Raw genomic sequence first — 23,709 nt, forward strand, 5'->3', positions numbered from 1 at the left:
TTAAGTCTTTGCTATACATTTTGTATTCAGGCCTTGCTATCAGCTACTTAGAACAGTATTTGAAAAAACCCAAAATATCAATACATTAAAAACACTGTAAAGTAGGTTGTTGGTGCTTCCATTTTACATCCGGGAATCTGATGCTATGACCATACAACTTGTCAGTCAGTCAGCTCATAGCCAAGGATAAATTTACACCAGGACCTCACAGGTCTGACCAGGACACAACACACGATAGTAGGAATATTAGCCTAAGAGGCAGGTTGGGTGTTCAGTGCAGATTTCAACATCATCAGCACATTATGAGGCTCAAATGCCAGTTTTCAAATCTGATCAGCTCATGCAGCAAGCAGTTTAGGAGTTCAATTTGCAAAGCAGAAAGAGTTTTTTTGTTTTTGCTGTTGTCATCCTTGCCAAAATGCTCTCAGGGCAAACAAGACCGTCTCTCCAGTGAACTATTCAGCAAAGGCTACCAAATATCTCCCCTTTCTATAAAAAAATCAAATATCTACCTAATAATGGTCAAATGTCCAAGCTGATACATTCCAGCTCCATCAGCATCCATTGACTGCATCGTTCTATTGTTTAGCCTGCCCTGTAGATGATCTTTGGGGCATGTTAAATTGCTTCCTTGATTCTGTTCTTTCAGCTCAACTTCTGAATGGAATTCATTTGCTCCAAGGCACCTCTTATGTCTCTGTTCTGCCAGAGGAGTCTGCAGACTGACCATGGCTGGCTCTGTAATTTTTTCAGCTACTCTGTCAGCACCCCAGTCTTGATACAATTTCCTTATTATACCTGCAGTTGTGTGCACAGGTTTAAGAGACAGGTGCCACTCCTGCTTTTTTAATATTCCTTGAAGAACAAATTCTGTATTTTACTCTCTCCCTGACTTTGGGCTACTAAAGGGAGGAAAAGTGCTGAGAAATCAGGTTGTGCTTTAAAGCAATTTAGTGGATGTAGTTTAAGTGCTATGCAATCAAGACTGTGTGTACTCTGCATCAGAAAATCCATTAGTCTGAGCAAAATTGTGTCAGTCCAGGATATGTACATACATTGTGTTTGACCAAGAGTGTGGGAAAGAAAGGGGGAAGGGTACAGGCACAGCTGGGCAACAAGGATAACCATAGTCATGGGTAAGGGTCAAGGAAACACGAATAGCTCAAAAGTTCCACCTCCAACTACTTGATGTGCTGTGCATGTACACACATACATACATTTCACCATACAGTTTCAGATTTTGCTCCATAGCTATATGGAATAAAAACAGTCAAACAGAAAGAGAGAATGGTTGCAGTTCCCAAGATGCCAAACGCTTCTCTCACAGACACTAGATTATGCACAAATATAGCAGTGCTGTATGTAGATCTGCATCCTGTGGATGTAGAAATTGAGAAAAAATTCTAGTAATAACTGGAAATGTTCTGCCTAAAAGTGTTATTGTTGAAAAGGATTAACAAACTAAAAGAGAAGAGAGTGTTCCATGATTAATACCAGAGCTTTGAATACCAGGGCCACTTGAATAAAAACTTTGTGCAACACAGTCATCTTCCCATCTCTCTCTTCTCTTCTTCTTCAGCAGCAATCTAAGGCAGCAGTTCTGGCTGCTAGTGCTCTGCCTGCTTTGATGTTTGCACCAGGTACGGGAAGAAGCAAGACAGATAGTAGCACATCTCTCTCTCCTCCCCTCTCTAAGACACACACACTCACACCCCTAAGCTGAGGCCGGCTCCATTGCTAAGATAGCCTGCTTTCCTTCCTGTCATCCAGCTCAAAGTCAAGAGCTTTCATTGCTACAGTAGAGGGCATCCCCATGCTTATTCCTGCTGCACTATGGCAAGCCAGGTAGCTACTACCTCTTAAGTACTAAGCTACAGCTTGAGGAGGGAGAGAAGCAGCAACTGGACAGGCAACCACTCTGAAAGCTTACTGACGACACTGAAGTACATAGATCTATTACACAGATCACGCTCTAGCACAAAGAACTAAGAACAAATAGAATTTCAGAAAATGTCTGTGCTGAAATGTGTTTTTCATTTGGAGAGCTGACAAGGAACTCTTCAGCCCATTAAGCAAGTTAAGAACATAAGAAGATAAGAACAGCCCTGCTGGATCAGGCCCAAGGCCCATCTAGTCCAGCATCCTGTTTCGCACAGTGGCCCACCAGATGCCGCTGGAAGCCACAGACAGGAGTTGAGGGCGTGCTCTCTCTCCTGCCATTACTCCCCTGCAAATGGTACTCAGAGGCATCCTGCCTTTGAGGCTGGAGGTGGCCCACAGCCCTCCGTTGTCCTTTTCATTCAAATCCTGGCACAACCACAGTAGTTCGATTGTTTTATTTATGGATCTCCAAAGGGGGGTACTGAAGTCACTGTAAAACATCTAAAACTGTCTGTGGTTCTGCAGTGCTTTGCAGGATTGCTGCACGTGTATTTCTTTCTCTAGGATTCTAATAGCTTGCCTCATTACCTGGCATCAATCGGGACTGAGTAATACAAACACAAATTGCACTCCCAGCACCAACTGTCTTAATTTAGCAACTCATTATGTGCTCAGAGATGTATGTTACTGGGCTAAGTCAAAAGGAAAGTCTGTCAGGAACAACAAACTTTGATGACAGGAAAGAGATCACATTTACACCTGTGGTTAGACCAGAAGAGTTATACCACCTTGCACAAAAGGTTAAACAAACAGAAGAATATTATCTGGCAGGGTGTGTGTGCATGTGTGTTTTATACTACTATGGACTTAACACACAACAAAGGACTAAGAACATCTCCACAAACTCTTCTTAAAAACATGGAAAACCTGAAACGTATGAACACTTACCAAGAGCCAAACCCCATTGGCCGCCTATCGTAATCCGGAAGATCTGGAGCTACCTTGCATGCTTCCATATTCAGATATTTAAATATATGGACTTTTCCTTTTATGCATATCTTAAAGGAAAAAAGGGAACACCATCAAAAACGTTTGGTAATGATACAGCAACCATTACTAACTGCTGTGATCTATAAATTACTGGACCATATGATTTGCTTTTGCCTGGGAACCATACATCAATTGCTGTTACCAGCATGGTAAATTCCAAAATGGAGAGGAAGCTGTCTTGTAACACTGCTCTGTCTTCTTCAGAGGAAAAGCAGGGTAAAAGTGGAATATAAAATATTACAAATACATTAATTTTAAATCTAACATTGGCTACACCTCTTCCATCTAACTAAAAGGTTAACTGAATAAAAATCAGTTGTAGCCATGAGAAAACAAAGTTTAACTCTAGCTTAGTGTAGAATATTATATACTGTTTTGTAACAAATTTCACAAATCAGTATATATAACATAGAAATGGGGAAAAGATCACAATCCAAAAAACGAAGGAGGTGGGGGGACAAAGAAGAAACGATAAAAAACTACTGGTAAAGTTACTGTGTTGGGAAGAATAGTGACAGTTCCTCTCCTCCTGCTAAATACCAGAGCGTCTCCACTTGAAAGATGCCTCTCTGCCCAGTAAGCAGGGATTTTTTTTTAAAAAAGTGTGATTAATTTCCATGGATCTCCAAAGAAAACGTCATCCTGAGCAACTTGTCCACATCAATCACCACATAATGTGAACACCCCAAAAAAACCTATATTAACCTATGAACTAATAGGTTCATAGCATAGCATTCTCCCATGAACTAATTTGACATGTTCAGAGAAAATGGATTCTGGTTGAGATTATATTATTATTATTACATTTCTATCCCGCTCTTCCTCCAAGGAGCCCAGAGTGGTGTACTACATACTTAAGTTTCTCTTTCACAACAACCCTGTGAAGTAGGTTAGGCTGAGAGAGAAGTGACTGGCCCAGAGTCACCCAGCTAGTATCATGGCTGAATGGGGATTTGAACTCGGGTCTCCCCGGTCCTAGTCCAGCACTCCAACCACTACACCATGCTGACTCTCTATTAGTATTATATAAGATTATAAAATTAGTATTATATAAGATTAGTATTTTAATCTCTCATTATACATTACCTGTGCAGGGGGTGACTGCAGTGGGTTGTTATCTAGAGTGATTGTCTGCAAATGCCTGAGGTTCCGGTAACAAACTGGGATTGTTGTGATTTTATTGCAGGAGAAATCTAATCGAATCAGAGGCAGCTCTGCAAGCTCTGCAGGAGTACACATGCAAATACAACACACATTGTAGTTAACCAATTGTAAAAGAAAACAAGGCCGTTAAGTTGATTTCCAAAAATGCCTAGAAGCATTAGCAGTTGTGCACTTCTCCCCCTGCATCCCTTACCTTCAGGTAAATGCAGCAAGTGATTTCTTCTGAGGTTCAGGTCTCGCAGAGACTCCAAACAGCCAACCTGTGATGGAACTGTCTGTATTTCATTACAACTTACGTCCTGTAAAACAAGATTATGGAGTGAACAGTTGGTTTAATTCTTTTCACCTTGTTTCTGGTTGTGTCATCACATGAAAAACAGTATTAGTTTTATTATTAGTATAGTGCACTGGTTCAGTTAAGGGATCTCCGGTAATAGTGCTAGGAAACAGTATTCTCTCTAATTTTTTTCATCTGTGTGTGGAAAGAGTTTTGTTCAGGGTGGGAGTATCAAGGCAGTGTGTGCACACATGCATTCAGAATGGGGCCTTCCTGAACGGAATCTAAAATTAACTGAGCGGACCAAAAACCCCATTTGTGAGCGTAGGCATGTGTGCATGCTTTAGAGGGAACACTGCTAGAAAAGATTTAACTTAAGACTCCGCAATGCTGCCAGTCAGGTAGACACTACCAGAACACTATTCAGCATAAGGCATAGCAGGAGTTCAGAGTATTTTTTAATAAAGCTAGATATGCAACAAAATATTTGACTCACTGATCCAGCACTAACCAATTCACTCTTCAATATTCAAAAGTCTTCCAGTGACTACTTCACCACAAAAAGAGTTTCAAGTAAGATATTTTTATTCAGGTAAGTGATAGGAGCCATGCAAACTAGCCCTCAGATGCATCTCAGTAGTTGCTAAAAAATCCGGTTGTCCTTAAGATTTAGGGTTGTGACTGGCAGTAGTGTTTTATTTATAAAATCTCTGGCCCCCACTGAGTCCAGCCCACTCTGCAGCATCTCTTTCAGTGTTTGGCACTGGCAACGGGTGCTGCTGTTGAAGAGGATGAACATCCCGGGGCTGAGACTTAACATCGATCTCCCTACAGGGCAAAGTTCTAGAGATACCATCACCACTGCACTTTTGCTTGCTTGTTTGTTTATTTTAAGTCTGTGAGCAGCCACCTTGGGGACAGACCTTTCAAAAAACTTAGACTGCCATGAGCCTAAGGGATAGAGAAGGGTATAAAAACATACATAACTGAATATAATATTATAGGCATGAAGCATTTTTTATCATTTAGAAATGGGGAAACCAAGTTCAGAGATCAGTTACTCGTTAAGTGTACACTAAGTCTACAAATGTCATAAATTAATCTTTCCAAAATCAAAAGAGATGCCAAGTTTTCATTTTCTGGCAGTTCATCTAGTCCAACAGATGCAATCCCCACATCTGAAATATGGGAGGAAATAACTGAAGATGCTGCAGAGTCATTTTGGCAGTTCATATAGTCCATTGGTCTTGTGGTAGCAAGCATGAATTGTCCCATTTGCTAAGCAGGGTCCACCCTGGTTGCATTTGAATGAGAGACCACATGTGTGAGCACTCTAAGATATTCCCCTGAGGGGATTGGGCTGTTCTGGGAAGAGCATCTGGGTTCTTGCATGCAGAAGGTTCCAAGTTACCTCCCTGGCAGAATCTCCAAGACAGGGCTGAAAGAGACTCCTGCCTGCAACTTTGGAGAAGCCACTGCCAGTCTGTGTAGACAATACTGAGCTAAATGGACCAATAGTCTGACTCAGTATATGGCAGCTGCCTATGTTCCTATCAGATGCAATCTCCACATCTCTGCAGTCAAAATCAAAACACCTTCTAATAACTAACAAGGGGCAATACAGTAGCCATTCATTAGGAGAACCTTCTGATGTGTATATATGTGAGGTAGCCCTTTTGTGATATTACATTACGACAATAGTTAAAATTATGTGTGATAAAACTCACAAATCATCACAGAAGAATACAACTATAATCAATGTAATTCTAATTTTATTAAAACAATATGTATGTATGTATGTATGTATGTATGTATGTATGTATGTATGATTAAAAATTCACTTGTGGCTCTCCTCAATGTGTCAACACCTCACTGTTTCAACAAATTCAGCACTTACTTTAGCAATTCACCATAAACCTAGAACAAAGCCACAAGAATTTGGCAGCCATCCCACCCATCTCCAGGAGGGCTGGAGAAAGCAGAATGTTAATTTTTATAATAGCATTCAGCCTGCTCCCAGAATGTTAACATAATGGGGTTTGGGACATATCAGGCTATAGATAACCTTCACCTATAGAATGACATTCATGGTGGAAATCAGAATTTTTCATACGGAGTTATTATCCTGATTACTCAACATATGGTCAGTGGATACAGTGGATAAACTGTAGCTGCATCAATGAACAACAAAGGAAATTTGTCCAGCATTAGTTAGTCTAGTTGATGTTGACATTATTGTTTCTAATTGTTGATTTGATATGGTTATTCTTTGTTGCTAACCATCCTGAGTACCCATAATATACTCAGATTAATCTTGTTGGACAGAAAACGGATGCTTCATTATGTTAAACACTGAACAATTAAAATATTGACACACTTACAAGCTCCATCAGGTGCCTGAGCTGTCCAATTTCTTCAGGAAGTGAAACGAGCTTATTATTGCTTGCTATCAAAACTTTCAAGGGTAGGCTGCACAAGTGAACTGGCAATGTTGAGAGCTGATTCCGACTTTTCAGACAGAGAAGGAAAAGCAAGAAGAAAGTAGTGAGAACATGAAATGAACCACTATCAGTTCCCATGCAGCACAGAAAGTAAAAACATAAGTGTGTCAGAGGATTTGTTCTATAAACCATCCTGGAACTTTTTAAAAAAGAACAAACATGGTATCAATATTAAAATATTAAACAAAACAACACAGGAGTATGTTTTCCCAGACCAACTGGGATCTCCTTATTTTCTACATACTATTCCCAGTCTACCAACCTGCTACCCATTACAACCAAGTTCGGCTAAATTCCTGGAGTTGAAAGTAAAGGACAGCATTATAAGAGCTCTCATCTTCTACATGAAACCATGATTCAGAGAACTGCACAGCTGAGATCTGTGTGCCTTAAACAATTTCTTACATCCTTGGAAACTAAGGAGAAGTTGCTTGCTATGAGGCATGTAAGAGTTGTCATTCTGAATAGGAAATGTTTCCCGCCCCCAGTCAAGATTTATAGACACATAAATGGACATGCTACACTAGGAGATGTCCAAATGCACCCTCTCTAGGTCAAGGGGAAAAAACCACCCCACTTTTCTAAGAGTAGCTAAGGGCTTATTCACCCAGTTTGTTTGCTGTAGCATGCACTCAGCTCTCCTCTCCTGACAGATATTGCATCATGTGATCCATGATAACTATTCTGCCAAAATAATTTAATATCATATAGCTAAGCTTAACTGCTAGACGCAACTGTCATGCTGCAGCCACCATACAATGGGACTGTTTCAACAGGAAGCTTAAGGGGTGTGTGTATGCATGTGTATTTGTGTGTCGGGTGTGTGTGTGCGCTTCTGGATCCCTCGCAATTTAGATTTTCAGATTGTTTGGGAGACAGAAACTGCTTTGGATGCCCTAGTTACTGGATGACATAAGCCAAGGGATGGAGAGAGGGAAAGTGACCCCACTTCTTGCTGAGAAGAAAGTTAGCAGACACTCATTCCCTTGCATTGAGAAAGAAAGAGTTGGGGAAAGGGTTACCTATGGAAAGGAACCCAAGGGACCAGCAAGGTACAAGTATTTTTGTTCTACTCCCAAAACATCTGCACTTTCTCTTTCAAGCTGCTGTGTACAGATCTGTGTTTATTATTAGATGGTCATTTAACACTATAAAGTTGACCTGTTGACTTAGATAGACGTAATCTATAGCTGACTTAGGTCAGTGCAAAACCAGGGGCTTGATGAGAATCAAGAATCTAAACGAATGGAGTCTGAAGCTGTTGCTGCTACTACTACAACAAATATTTATATACTGCTCTTCAACCAAAGTTCTCAAAGAAAAACACAGAAGAATAAATAATACATAAATAAGATGGTCCCCAAAGAGCTTACAATGTAAAAAGAAACATAAGGTAGACACCAGCAACAGCCACTGAAGGGATGCTGTGCTGGGTCTGGACAGGCCCAGGCCCAGTTGCTCTCTTCCTGCTAAATATTAAGAGAATCACCACTTTAAAAGGTGTCTTTTGCTCAGTTAGCAGGGATAATGGGGCTACATCAGATGTTACAAGGTTGCCCCAGGTGAACAAATGTTCCACATTGTATTACCTACGGAGCAACAGACTGTTTAATGTGAAATGCTGGTATGTGATATTGTAGGATGCAAGTTTGTGAAAAATAGTTGCCTTATCTTCATTCTCTGAGATGAAGCTTTCTGGGGAGAAAAACTAACCAAGCCTATCATTTGAAGTCTGTACTTGTCTGAATTTTCGTCCTTCAAAAAGGAGGGAACCTTGGGGCTATAAATTGGCAGTCTGAGGACCACAGACCATAAGCATCCAAAGGGAAACCACAGTCAACATCAATGCTAGACTTTCCAGCATTAATTTAACTTCAAAGCCCACATGAAGGAACACAACCAACAGGGAAACAGAAGTAAACTGCAAGTACAAAAGGAATGCATAAAGAGGCTAAAGAAAAATGTAAAATCCACACTTAAATCTAGAACAAAGTATGGGTTTGCCCTGGAAAGCTGTGTTAGAATTCAGGCATGTCATCATGGAAGGAAAACTGGTGATTTTTATTGAACTGACTGAATCAGGCATGACGAAGTGGGTTAACCATGGTTTACGTTAACAAACAATAATTACAGTGAGCAGATTCAACTGAAATACAGATGCAACTGGAGAACTGATTACAGCTGTCTCTCTCTTAATTGCTAGAGAAAGAAACATTGGACTTGCTGTGAAGGTTTGTTCTCTTAAATGGAAAAAGGGTATCCTGAAATAGTTACTCCTCCCACTGACACTAAAGAAATGCTATTCAAATCTCCTTTATGCCTCCCAGTGGCAAGAGATTCCCAAGTTCTGGTATGTTCTAGAAGCAAACTTCAAATATAGTAAGAACTAGAGCTGTAAGCAGTGAACAGTACTATCATGCACTCCTTGAAAACAGAGGTGCCACACGGCAATAGTGGCTGGTGGTTCCTGCGACCAGGGAGGGGTGGGTAGGGCGCTAGGCAGGGCAGGTGATGGGTAGAGCCACAGGTAGTGAGGGGTGGGGCCAATTGTGGGAAGCTGCAGAGGAGGAGCCAGGACTAGGTGGACGCCTTAGCAATGACTGGCAAAATGTAGATTTGTAGCTAACAACTGGAACGAAAATACCAACACACACACACACACACACACACACACACACACACACACACACACACCAATTATTCATCAGCAGCGATATAGAGAAATATGGAAAACATCAGTTGCTTTATATCATTATTTATTTTATTCAATTTCTAGACCGCCCTTACAGAATAGCTCAGGGCGTTTTACAAATACCACAAAACAGTTAAAATCAATCAATGTTCAAAACTAGTAACTTTTTAAAAATACAATAAGACAGCTAAAAAATAAACAATTCAAAACCTTATTAAAAACCCCAAATACATCAAGAACCCTTTAAAACAATTTAAAAACCCTGGAAGGCCAGGCCGAACAGATAGGTCTTTAGGGCTCTCCTAAATGCCAATAAAAATTCAAATTATAGATTTCTGCAGCGAGCACATTCCACAGACCAAGAGCGGCTACAGAGAAGGCCCGCCTCTGAGTCAACACCAGACAAACCGGTGGCAACTGGAGCCGGACCTCCCCAAATTATCTTAGCGTGCGGTGGTGATCAGACCGAAGAAGGTGTTCTCTAAGGTAACCTGGACCTAAGCCATTCAGGGCTTTAAAGGTAATAACCAGCACTTTGTATTTTGCCCAGAAACATATCGGCAGCCAGTGTAGCTGTTTCAAAACAGGCATAATATGGTCTCTCCGAGTTGCCCCGCAGACCAGCCTGGCTGCCACATTTTGAACTAACTGAAGTTTCCGAACTATGTACAAAGGCAGCCCCACATAGAGTGCATTGCAGTAGTTAAGCCTGGAGGTTACCGGCTGATGCACCGATGTTCTGAGGTCATTCTCCTCTAGGAATGGACGCAGCTGTCAAATCAGCCGAAGCTAATAAAAAGCACTCCTGGCCATAGCCTGCACCTGAAATACCAGGGTGAGGTCTGGATCCAGGAGAACCCCCAAGCTGCATACCTGCTCCTTCCGGGGGAGTGTAACCCCATCCAGCACAGGGAGATCTAACTCATCTGAGCCCCTATAACGAGCATCTCCGTCTTGCTTGTATTCAGCTTCAATCTGTTTCCCTTCATCCAGGCCATTACTGCCTGTAGGCAGGCATTTAGGAATGGACACCATCTCCTGATGATGCAGATGAAAGAGAGAAATAGATTTGGGTGTCATCAGCATACTGATAACACCCAGCACCAAATCTCCTGATGACCTCACCCAGCGGTTTCATGTAGATATTGAAAAGCATTGGTCACAGAATGGAGCCCTGAGCGTATATAGTGCTTGATAGGACTACAGTAGTGTGTAGACTTGTATCTAACAAAACAAGATCAAAACAAATACACATACACACCACTGTACGGGCCACAAGTAAAGCACAGACCAGCTACAAAAGGCTGTTTCTGTGGAGAGTAAATGCATTCTGAAGTCAACAGGGCAGCTCTGTCTGCCTGATTATTTCAAAAATGAACAAACCACAGGAAAGAACTCTGAGCAGGAGTGGTACAGTGGTTAGTGTGCTAGACTAGACTGGAGGAATCCAAGTCCAAATCCCCATTCAGCCATGAAACTCACCCAGAGACTCTGGGACAGTCACTTATCTCTCAGCATAACCTTCTCATAGGGGTTGGGAGGATAACTGTAACCAGGTGCACCATTCTGGGCTTCTTAGAGGAAGCACAGGCTATACATGTAAAAGTAAATAAATCTATATAACCCACAGGTAAAACAGAGACCAGATACGAAAGTGTAGAACAAATGCATTCTGAAGTTACAACGGCAGCTCTGCCTGCCTATTTCAAAAATGCATATATAAATAATAGAAAAACCACAGGTTTTTCACTGATGCTTGCTGCAGTTATGAACCATCTTCTGTAAATAAGAAGACACCATGGGAAGCAAAGATGCATGGAGACACATTCTCCCTACTCTAGGCCTGCTGAACAGCTGGGTGACACTTTCTACCCGCCTTGGATGCCCACCACTTAGCCTGGATGTCCATTCTAGCAAGCAACATTAAAAAAAGAATAGAGATCACTTCCTTAATCCTTGCCCAATGAACCATAATTCCCAGTGCACATATTAATGTTACAGATACTGGCCACAATCCAGAGAAAATCTGGTTAGTTCCCTGCATAGCAAATGGATTTTTAAAATTATTTTCCTTCCAACAGATTTTATTCCATATACCACACCTACACAGAAAGCCACTTCTGCAATTATTTGAAAAACAGTTTGTATTCAGAAATTCATGCATGTGCCCTAAACGGAGAGGGTGGGGGGACACTTTCTGGCTTCTTATGCCAGTTTCTAATCTAATTAGTCCAGTCTTATAAGTCTGATGTTCCTTCCAATGTTTTATGGTATGTCATTCTGGGAATAGACTATAATGCTTTGCATATAGATCAGATCAGAGAGCAAGGGAGAGAAAGCAGAGGCTGCATTCCTCCCTTCAAACAAACACAAACAAAGAAGCCAGCAAAGATCAGACTTACCAACAGCCAACTAGTAAGCCTGCTCTCTAACCAAAATGGTTATTGTATATGTATGTGTTTATTTCGGCCCAAGGCCAGCATACAAAATGGTTATTGGATTCTTCTGGTTAGCTAAAAGAAAAAGACTTCCCCACCCTCTGGACACTCTGATTGGTTGCCTGATGAGTCAATCAGCCTAGTCTCTCTCTGATTAGTTTACAGCAAAAACAAAAGTAAGATGCTTATTGGCTCCTGTCTTATTAATACTTTAAAAGATCTGGGGCTTTTCATTTGTTTTGTGCTACTGACACTCACTCACAACTCTTAAAGCAGCTGCAGGCAAGAGCAACAAGGAACAACAGGGACTCGACTGAAGCAAGATGGGGAGGACAAGAAACGCTCTCTCCACTGAAGAAAACGAACCTTCAGTACAAAGTTTCTTTCTCTTTCAGTGGAGGAGGGCTTCCTGGAGTGGGATGCTGAAAAGCTGATGCTCCAACCCTACACTCCATCCCCACACTACGCTCCAACCTACACTAGAGCTACCACCTATTGGAACTCCTGCGTCCTACAGCTTCGAGGGGAAGCGAAAATGTCCATCTTATAGTACCTCAACAAAGGCAGAGACTGAAGACTGGGTGGCATACCTACAAATCTTTCCTAGTGGACAGTTACTATGCAGCAGGTGGTTACTGTGCAGACCATTGTAGCAGCAATGTAAAATAAAACTGCTTTTATAAAACGAATTCTGAAGGCCTGATTCTCATAGGCAAAGACAATGCAATGCACCTCCACAGTGGCCGTTAATATCTCCTTCTCTGAAAATGCAGGATGGAAGGAAATGAACAGGGCTTCTGATTTTCTAAAGCCCATGGTACATCTAATGTACCCTATAGCAAGCACTCGCTGGACATCCAAATGTCCATTCATTTACTTAGAATCTCTGAGATACGTACAGGAGGGCAAAACCAGCAGAGCATATCAAGGGGATCAATCTTCAGTATTACTGCAGAAGACCAAGAGTTCCTCCCAATTGAAGTGAGCTCCAAGTTCAGAGATTTTTTTGGTCAATGTGATTGCCATTAAGAACAGGAGCTTCCAAAACAAATTTTGAGAGAAATAGACCTGATGAGTTCAGACAGCCTCTTTGTGAATGTTCACAGTACTCTGCTCAGACTTCCTGAAGGAAACCTGTGGCTTTTTGGAGGCTCAGTAGAGATGCCCCCTCAGTAGAGAGCCACTTCCAATGGGGATGGCTTGATAGTGGTTGTGATCCACAGTGTCACAGGATTGTTTTGATGGCAGATACCTTTCTCTCACAGGTGCTGAGATAGAGTCCTTGTTTGAAGCTTGAATGAAAAAGCATCAGAATTTCAAAAACATCTGCTGGCCAAAACGTTTTACAATTATACCACTGGAGGAAGGCCCTGCATGGGGTTCTGTTAATCCAGACAGTTGACTCAATTCCGGAATCTGGGAGTGTATGGATCACACTTGATCCTTACACCAAGCTCTCTAGAATTTGCTTTTCAGTCTCCAAGCGGACAAGCATGCCGGTCTGGATTTGGATGACTGGTATAGCAACTTCAGAGGTGTTGGGAGGAACCACAGAGGTTAAGCACCAACGTCAGCAGATCTGAGAACCATGGCTGGTGGGGCCAGTTATCAGTATAACTTAATTCTCCCCCATAACCTGATCACTTGGATCATGCTGGCAAGTAGCAGTTTGGATGGATAAGCCGTAGTTGGAAGATAGTTGTCAGAGCCACTCAAATATCTGATCGGGTGGCTCCATCCTCTGGATTAATTACCATCTATACGGTATGGAACAAAGCTAAAATGGTTGCCATAGGTTTTAGCACCAATGTGTGGCTAGGTGTGGTGTTCTATCTGAGGTCTAAAAATTTTAATAGCTTTGCCTTTGGAGTGAAAAGAACAACCAGATCCAGGATGTCCTCCCCCACTGATAGAAAACTGCGATAGTCTCAAGTTTGTCAGGAGATAAAATATGATACTTTTAAATGTAGAATTTAAGATTTCCACTGCAAAATCCTCTCCTCAAGCAGTAGAGATTGTCAGCTGGCAGTATATGCTAAACATTTTTCTAATACACAACAATAGGAAGTTATCCTATGACTCACATCCTTTTTCAAAAAAACCCCTCTCACTGTAAAAACAAAACAAAACAAAGCTGGGCAAAGCTGAATTGGCCAATTGGCCAAGCTACACAAAGGTCTTGGAGGACTTCTTGAAATAATACACGGCACTACATGCTGCTAGAGTTCAATAAGATGCAGCAAACTATTATCATAGCAGCAGAGATTTAAGTTTTCATCAAAGCATGGCTGTATATCTCTTGCCAAGAATCTTTCAAAACCACTATTACAAATTGCCTGAAAGAAAAATGCTCTGACTCCATCATCACCCTGTCCCTCTCCTAACAAACAACACCCTTTGTGTGTCACACACTCATGTTGGCCTGGAATTCAGAAGACCCTTTGGAGTAGCCTCCAACACAGCATGAGAAGCTGCTGTCAGAACAGGAAATCCAGAGAGTCCTGGTGTGTTCACAGGACAATTAGAATCACAGCCAATTCAAGTTAAGGTCCTGAAAAAGAGCACTGAATGCCAAACATCCGAGGTATAATTTGTCTTTCCAAAAGAGACCTACTCCAAGGGCCTTTGCTTGGAGTAATACACCACAATTTGATAAAGCGAGAGTTTCGTAATTTAAGAGAGCACCTTCTTTGTCATGAACCGCACTGCTTACTGAGATCACAAGGGGAGATTTGGTTTTGGCTGCCACCGGCTCATTTGGTGGCAACACGGGACTGGGCCTTCTCTGTGGCTGCTGCAGGGCTTTGGACTGTGCTCCCCATCAATATGAGCTTCTCCATCTCTGGCTGTCTTTTTTAAAAAAACCACCTGTTTTCACAGGCATTTTGCTAAACTATTTTTTAAAAATTATGATTTTAAAATTGTTTTAATTGTTGAGTTTTATTTATTGTTTTAAGTTGTCTATACTGCCTTGAGATTTTGAGGGTTAGGCAGTTTATAAATATAACTAACTAAATGGAGGATGCTACTACTATTTTGTCATGCTTACCTGATATTCAGAAATGTCAATGACTGCAAGTTCAAGACGGCTTCTGGAATATAGCGAATGCAATTCTGGTACAAGTTAAGGCTCTCAAGGGAAACAAAGAGACAAGTTTCTGCAGGCAGCTCTGACAGCCTGTTCCGTGATAGATCTGAAAGAGAAGCAAAAGGAAGCAAGAATGGGTCATTCATTACTTGCAGAATTTGTATGAGGCATAGCAAACATAAAGAAACCCAGTCTATGCTATGCCTATTAGGCAAAACAAAAGTAAAGACACAGATTTCTCAGCCATATCTGTTTGAAGTTTTAACAAACTAGCTCTCCTTCCCTCAGAACAATTAGAATCAGATGGAGAACACAACAGCCAGTTGGAAGGGGGGGGGGACCCAATTAGAAATGAACTTTGCATTTGAAGGTAGGGAAAGAGGAATCAGAACACTGTGACAGCAGCAAACAGTTACAAAAATGAACATATAAAATTGCCTTATGCAGAGTCACACCATCTAGCTCAGTACTGTCTACTCTAACTGGCAGCAGCTCCGCAGGGTTTCACACTGGAGTCTTTCCCAGCCCTTCCCATAGGGTTCATACATGTATGGCCTTCAAATACGCAACTCTGCACTCTCTTCTGCACCTGGTTCTTACACGTTCTTCAGGCCCATGATGAATGTATTATTTCCATGGTGATGAGAATAATTAAGAATGGACCATATTGTTATTAGCATGTATTCATAGCTTTTACATGTTCTAGTTAATACAACCTGAGGATGTGTAACTCATTACATCAAGCCAGCATGGTATAGTGGTTAGAGTGCTGGACTAGGACAGGAGAGACCCGAGTTCAAATCCCCATTCAGCCAAATACTTGCTGGGTGACTCTGGGCCAGTCTCTTCTCTCTCAGCCTAACCTACTTCACAGGGATGTTGTGAGGAGAAACTTAAGTATGTAGCACACCGCTTTGGGATCCTTGGAGGAAGAGCGGGATATAAAATGTCAACAATAAAAATAAATAAAATTAAAAAATTGTCACCATCCTTCTGCGAATCTACTGACTTGGGAATTTAATTATCCAAGTAAAATCAAAACCCATATCAGAGAAGGGTGGACTGATTTAACCCACTTATGCAGCTTATTCCTTTTGCATTACAGGGATGTATTATTGTTAAGAGAGACTATTGGAAAATTAAAAATGTCTGTTTGACTCTATAAATATGTAAGGACACTTAACAAGCTCATTTACTTGAAGACTAAGCACTCAGAATTTTCCAGAAGCAGTTGCTGTTTGTTACCAGGAACCACAGTTTAATTTTATGGGATGCCCCCTAGCCTCGGGCATGCATACTCCCCCTCCACAAGTGACAAAAGGAAGAATTCTCTAATTTTTTCTAAGCCAGGATTGGAAGTACAATCCTTCCTATCCCCATGCATGCAAGGGAAGTGAAAATGCATGTGCATACCCAAGGCTAAAAGGTGTTGCACAGAACCAGGATTAAACTATGGTTCCACATGATGTTTGAACTGGGTTATTGAATTCAAGTCTGGATTACTGAATTCAAGCGTTCAAGTCTCTGTAAAACAGAGTCTATGTAAAACAAAGAAGCTGGGCAGAAATATGTGCATTTTGAAGTTGAGCATTATAAATATGACATGATGGTATTGTATTTGTTGTGCCAATTTTGAATATTTAGACACTGTCAGCTTGAATGCATCTTGCTATGTGAAAGAGAAACCTTCTTGTTATATGTGATATATGAACTGGGTCAATATGCCAATCCAGATGGTTATGGATTTACTTTCAAAAGATTATGAGTGCAGATTTTGATCTGTGTTTGTATTACATTCAGCTAATTTTAAATCAGTTTATTTTAAAATGACTCTTAATATAACAGAAGTTCCAAAAATAAAATAAAAATTAAACCATATTTAAAACAAAATCCCTGACTGAAACTAAAAATCCAATTTCTAAAAAATGTTTCTTCTGCCAGACCATGAAAGGTTCTTTAAGAATACTGCTATGTTTGATAAAGTTATCTAAATAAATAGTCACCAGATTGTTTAGTTTTCTATATTTCTACAGAAAATGTGTGAAGCTGTTGCTGGGGCATAGCTTGCAGCTGGAAAACAATGATAAATGTGTGGGTGTGGCATCTCCATTGTGTAAGCTGGTTATTCATAACACATTTTAATAGTAGTCTTCTATTCTTGGTCAATTTTGAGAAACATAGTAACTATATTAGATAAATGCCCCTCAGTTCTCTAATTTCCTGGCTCACACTCATCCCTTGTAATCTTGGCTTCTCCCTCCCCACCCTCTGTTTTAAACCAGAAGTGCCTTGGGAGCAGGGACTTCTTTTTCCCTTTTGAAACTCTGTAAAATGCAACATTCACTGAAAGAATAACCAATTCTAGTACTGAATAAACAAGTAAAACTGTTGGATGCTTCAGTACTTGTTGCCCATCTATGTCCAAAAACCATTCAATAAGTTATTCTTATTTTGCTGGAGCAGCAGCCTCCCAAGCTGAATGAGGAGAGTCTTTTAAACGGAGAGAAATCACTGTGAACTCAATGAGTCTCAGGGTCAATCTGCAAAGCATTTGATTTGGCTGCATGTTTTTCTCTTCTACGCTGCAAGCATTTAAGGTCCCTTGTAATATTGCCTAATTTCATGCTTGGAGGATTTCCTGAAACAGGAGGATAGGATGATCTCATGCCTTCCTACTTGCTGACCATGGTGGAAGCATTTTCTGACCTAGGTTTATTTTAAAACTGCAGAATTTATCCCCTCCTGTGAAACAATGCCAGCCCATAAGGATACCTTAAAGAGGAACATACTACTTTAAAAAGTGTGTTTATCTTTCAGCTGTGGTTATTACTCTGATCCCCAAGGTCATCATGGATAGAGTCAGATAGAGTTCATCTATTTGTTTGATTCTCAAGACTGACTAAAAATGGAGAACTACTTGAAATCAAATGATATTATTATCAGCAATCCGTGTACTATCCTGCTGCAGGCTGAGCTATGGTCTCCCAAGACAGAGATCAGGGATGCATCGGACCTTGGATAGCTCCAAGGGCCACAGGTCTGGACCTCACAGCCAGAGCCAATTAGGGAATGCAGGAGCTGCAACAAGAGAGAGCACTGCTCCAGTGGTTTCTGGCCAGCAATTTCTCTCTCTTGGCAGACTGCTGGGTTTTACTGCCTGCTGCTTAGATAGGACGACTCACCTCTCCTCTTCCATAAGGAAGCTTTAATTCTTAAACAGGCCTTGCCTGGTTTTACAAGCACTTGCTCTAGCAATACTGGGAGGCCTCTGAACCAGAAGTTCCTCTGAATGAGAAAATGACACCATGGTTATGTCCTTGGGTCTTGGTGGTGGCACTGGTTCAGGTTCCCCTGGTTCACCCAGTGTGGGGGGGGGATCCTAGAGGCTCAGGGCTGCCATCAAGCCATCAATGACTCCAACTCTGTCCACCTCATCCCCCTTCATGGGGGGGTCTGTGGTTTGGGATCATGACATTTACATAGCAGAGATTTAAGTCCATGTGCCTGGCATCATTTTGTAGCTCTGTGCAGGGCGAGCCATTCTCAGCAAGGATTACAACCATGTGGATGAAAACACATGCCTCTTTCTACTTACACACATATCAAGCTATTTTCACAAGGTTCTATTACTAACTTATAAGGTCAGGAGAAAACCTACTAGCAGTGCATGAACTGTTGTGGTAGAACTGAACTGAAGTTCTTCTAGTGCAAAACAGAGCCATACTGCTTCCTTGGGACAAATTTTCCAAGATCAAAGGATCCAGCTTAATCTAACCCACAAGTGGCAAACACGGGAATAAATCAAGCCCTCAAACCAGCCTTACCTGTTGCTCCCCATACTGATTATCCCAAATTTTAACTCAAACTGTAGTAAGCATTATGCTTCATTGTAAGAACATGAAGAGCAGTTTTACTGGATCAGACTAAAGACCTATTTAGTCCAAAATCCCGACTCTCACAGTGGGCAACCCTTCAAGAAGCCCACAAGCAGGAAATGGGGTAAAGCCTTTTCCCATCACTGCTCCTCAGCAACTGGCATTCAGAGGGACAGCGCCTCTGAACATACAGGGAATATAGAGCCCTCATGACCAGCAGCGCTCGGTAGACTTATTTTCCTTGCATGTGTCGAATCCCCTTCTAAAGTCATCTAAGTGAGTGGTCATCTTGTGACAGAAAATTGCACATATTAATTATGTACAGGTAAGATCTCTCTCTGCCTCCCAACTACAGTTTTCATTTATAAAAATAGGAAGATTTCCTCCTTCACACTATAAACAAGGATAAACAAGGTATATTTTGTGTAAAAAGTGCTGTAAGTGAAGAACAATAGCTTAGAATAATAGCTGAAATAAAAAAGAAAGTTAATAATAAAAAGTATCACATAGAGTTTGGTTTAGGTGCCAACTACCACACAGTGAAGACAGATATGTTGCCTTTTCCCACGTCAAGTTGTAGACTGGATCAGAGGCCTGTCTTTTTTTTTGTTAATGAATTCTAAAGAAATGATGGGTTTGTATAAAAAGGTTTGAAGATAACACATGAAACCTTGCCTATGTGTGCTTAATTTCGTTCTTAATGTGTATATATTTCAAGCATCACTTGAGCAATAGTATACAACTAGCCGACCCGCACAGAGCATCTGTGTGCCCTTCTGCCCCAGTCCGTTCAGTTCTCCTCTCCGCTTGCCCACTTTCCTTCTTTTCCTTTCCTCCCTAAGCGGCCACTTCCCTACGCAGCTAACCGCTGCCCAGCCAATCCGCTGGGTTGCCAGGACGCATCCCCACAGAGGCACTTCTATGAGAATTAATATAATAGATACATAGGTCTTCTGCCATCTCTTGTATTAGCTTAATGATATCAAACAACATCTGTGCAACAAGCAGTGTAAACTGCATAGTGCTCTCCTAAGCATGTTTATTCTGATGCACATTTTACTCATTTTAGTAGGATCTATTCCCCAGTAAAGGTATTAAAAACTGCCACCTCAATTCAAAAAAGGCAATGATAGTACAAGTCAATCTAAATTAAGTTCATAATCGTGTACCACAGAAGAGTGTTGTGATATCCTTGTTTTGAATAATCCTTTCACGGATTTAGATCTTTATTTACTAATGCAGACCTCAAGAATTGTACATTGGAAATCAAAGTAATGAGAATGTGGTTTTCAGAACTGAATCCAAGTCACACACTGAACACAGTCCTCTGAAGCAAATGAGTAGTTTAAATCTGTGATGTGACCTTAGAAAAACCAGATCACTTATATTAACATTGCAAAGGCAAGTTTTCTAAAAAAAACCCAACCCTGGAGTAGTCTTGCTTTTTATGGAAAACAGGGTCCCTACTTGTTAAAATAAGCAGAATGGGAGATTCTGCAGTGCTATACAATCACTTTGACTGCTATCACAAGAGCAGGCAAGCATGAGTTGTGTTCCTTATAAGGAAAAGACTACTTTAATAGGTTTCCAATTTTCTCTGCTCCAGCTGAAAGCAAGTGCTTTCACTGATTTCTTCATACCAACTCACAAGATTATTCCCAAGTAGCAGTGCAGTTTCCTAATTGTGACTCGAATGCTATCTCAATATTTTTCTTTTGTAAATTAAAGCACAGACATTTGATGTGAGAAAACTGATATACGGAAGGTGGGGAAAATAGGCTGTAAGCCCAAACAGAGCCATCTGAATCTAATTCCTACTGATTTTAAAGGAACATATACATAAGTAATGGTGTGGGGGCCACAGTGCTAAATCCCACCAACCCTTTCCAGATGATTAGGAGAAATGCAAAAGGTTCAAGAAATGCTGGCTCAGTTCACTAAACAAAATATTTTCTCATCGAATGGTTCCTTGAGCTATGTAGGTACATTACACATCACGGCTTTTCCTCCTCGTCAGGAATAATTGTTCACTTGTCACAGGCTAATCTTACCTGTTTGGCCTGGCCTTCCAGGATTTTTAAATTGTTGTAAGGGTTGTTGGTTTTTTAATGTACTGGGGGTTTTTTTAGGGTTTTTACATTGTTTTTTAACTGATTGTTTTATGGTATTTTAGGATTTTTGTTTTTGTTGTTGACTGATTTTGACCGTTTTTGTTTTGTTTGTAAACCGCCCTGGGCCAAATTGAGAGGGGCAGTATAAAAATGCAATAAATAAATAATAAAGGATTTCTTAAGTCCTGCTCATACAACTTGCTTGTTTAACATAAGAGCCCTGCTGGATCAAACTAAGTGTCCAATAGTCCATCTAGTGCAGCATCCAGTTTTCCCAAGTGGCAAGACAGATGTTTCTGTAACAGCACAACAGCTCCCCACCTATTTTAGTCTCCACCTAGTAGCTATGGTAAATAACGATTGCCTCCAAGATTTTCTCCCTTCATCCAGCATATTCTGATTCTAGCCTAATGTTGCATGCATCTGAGAGCATGGCTGGCTCATACTCCATTAAGAGTCATTAGCCAACAGAAACAAAGAGCTGGCCCATGAAGACTACGTGTGAGGCTTCACCCCTGCAGCTGGTACCTATGAACAGTGTCCTCTCTAATTTTTTTCATCTGTGTGCAGAATGAGTTTTGTTCTGGGTGGCAGTATCAAGTCAGTGTGTGCACACATGCAATCAGAGTGGGGGCTTCCTGATTCAACCGGAGCGGGATCTAAAATAAACTGTGCGGACATCAAAAAACATGGCGCACAAGCACATGTGACGCCTCAGAGGGAACACTGACTATGAAGCACTTGAAAGGGTAATCAATGGAGGTAGCAACATGGGGGAAGAGGGAAGGAGCACGGGGGAACAAACACCCCCCTGAACAATTATTTAAAAGGTGTGTTGCAGAACAGTTTGCCAATTATATAAATTAAAAGTAACAATTGAGTAGTACAGAACAAATGGTTTAGGACTTTAGGTTGCGTCCAAGAGTATTAACACAAAATAGTGCTAGGATTCTCCTTATTTGTGAGACAGAAGAAAAAATCCACGAACCAATAAGACATAGCAAAACTCAAGGGAAGCTCCTTCAGACCTGACCTGAGAATTCCCATAACACAAAAATCAATCAGCGGTACATAAACCTGCTCTTACCCCATAAGCAACAAAGCTGAAGACTTCCCCACTTTCCAGGATTTACTCCCTCTCATGCTTCTTCAGACTTACGGTTAAACCCTCTCCTGCACAGCAGCTGAAACATCCTTCATTATTTCCCTTCAGTTCAGGCTCGCAGCCAACAGCTTAAGTAAGTTTCTTTTTCAAGCAAAGAGAAAGCATTGAGCCAAGATGGCTAAAATAAGCTGAACTAAATAAATAAATGCTGCAAGATGGTTATGTTGAGGACTGAATCAGATGTCTCACTCAGTTAGCTTCCAAGGCTTGATATAGCCAAGTTCAAGGTTTTAGGAACAAGCTTAAAGACAGATTCTGCTACTTTTAAGCACTCCTCAGAAAACCAAAATTGTTCTGATAAAAGGGCCCAGAGGCCTTCTGCATAGTAGAAAAGTATGTGTGAGGATATAAATCCCCCCTACCAAGAGTCTCATTTACTTAAAAGTGATTCATCAGTTTGCTTGCATAACTGTACACTGCCTAGAGATGTACAAATCAGGGGGTATAAAAATATAAATAAATTAAAAAACAAATGAGACAAACAGGGATGTAATCAACCCTTAGACAGGAAGTTTGGGGTGTCTTCCCTAACATGTAGGGCAGTATTACTTTATCACACTGTTCGGACAGACCATCAGCTCTGTCACATTCCTGCAGCTCTCAGCATCCCAGGATCAGCCTAGGCCATGTCTCCTTTTTGTCACTGCATATACACAGTACTGTATAAAAATGCATCACATGAAATTAGCGTGGCAGTACCATGTACACTGCATTATATGGTAACAATTTTTGCATGTGCATTGATATGTATGCACATTATCAAAGACTCGTACAGTATGTAATTCACAGCATCGGAAAATAGTGTACAGCAAATGAAAGGGACAGAGAGAAAGACAGAGCCTTGGCAGACCAGCCAAAACAAGACCAGAGACTTTGGCACAGCCCAAATGGCTACTGTTGAGGAGCAGCTGGTCTCTTCAGTACATTAAATATCTGTGTGGGCCACCTGTCCTTACCACCACCACCAAAGGGCACTTATGGGCAATCCTATATACACAATAGGTGAGGCCAAAATGGACACTTGCCACCATGCATGGAACAGACTATATATCATGTATGGCTCACACATACTGGGGCACATGCTGAATCATAGTCATATTTCTGAGATTCCTTCTTATTGTTAGCTGTAACAAGGGCTGTATCAGAGATTTCTGGTACCCATAATACAGAGTTTCATGCCATTTTTTGACTGCTTGGTCAAACTGGACGACAGGAGGCAGTATTATGTAAGTTATTCTATAGACAGGAGGGATGCCTGCCCACTATTCTGGCAACTAATTTTTTTTAAAAGCTTATTTTCACAAATATTAAGAGTGAAACATGCCTCCACTGTTAATTAAAAACTGTACTCCATGTTTTCGAAGTTGGAAAACACTGCTTATAGTCACAGGTTTCCTGGCAAATGTGATGTGTGTCAAATGAACAGACTGACTGAAGATGACACTGGAATTTTATTCCTTTACATTA

At 41.1% G+C, this 23,709-nt stretch overlaps 1 protein-coding gene across 7 annotated transcripts in view; it reads right to left on the minus strand.

Annotated features, from left to right (window-relative positions):
* Positions 1-23,709, minus strand: part of LRCH3 (leucine rich repeats and calponin homology domain containing 3) — a 127,166-nt gene that overhangs the window by 68,582 nt on the left and 34,875 nt on the right. For all 7 annotated transcript variants that reach the window (XM_053313257.1, XM_053313255.1, XM_053313252.1 and 4 more), the window contains exons 2-6: positions 15,053-15,197; positions 6,754-6,880; positions 4,289-4,394; positions 4,018-4,154; positions 2,830-2,939 (exon numbers count right to left, since the gene is read on the minus strand). In XM_053313257.1, the coding sequence (XP_053169232.1) occupies positions 2,830-2,939; positions 4,018-4,154; positions 4,289-4,394; positions 6,754-6,880; positions 15,053-15,197 (625 nt within the window). The remainder of the gene's footprint in view (positions 1-2,829; positions 2,940-4,017; positions 4,155-4,288; positions 4,395-6,753; positions 6,881-15,052; positions 15,198-23,709) is intronic.

The sequence above is a fragment of the Hemicordylus capensis genome, chromosome 3, assembly GCF_027244095.1.
Source record: "Hemicordylus capensis ecotype Gifberg chromosome 3, rHemCap1.1.pri, whole genome shotgun sequence".
Taxonomy (NCBI): Eukaryota; Metazoa; Chordata; class Lepidosauria; order Squamata; family Cordylidae; genus Hemicordylus; species Hemicordylus capensis.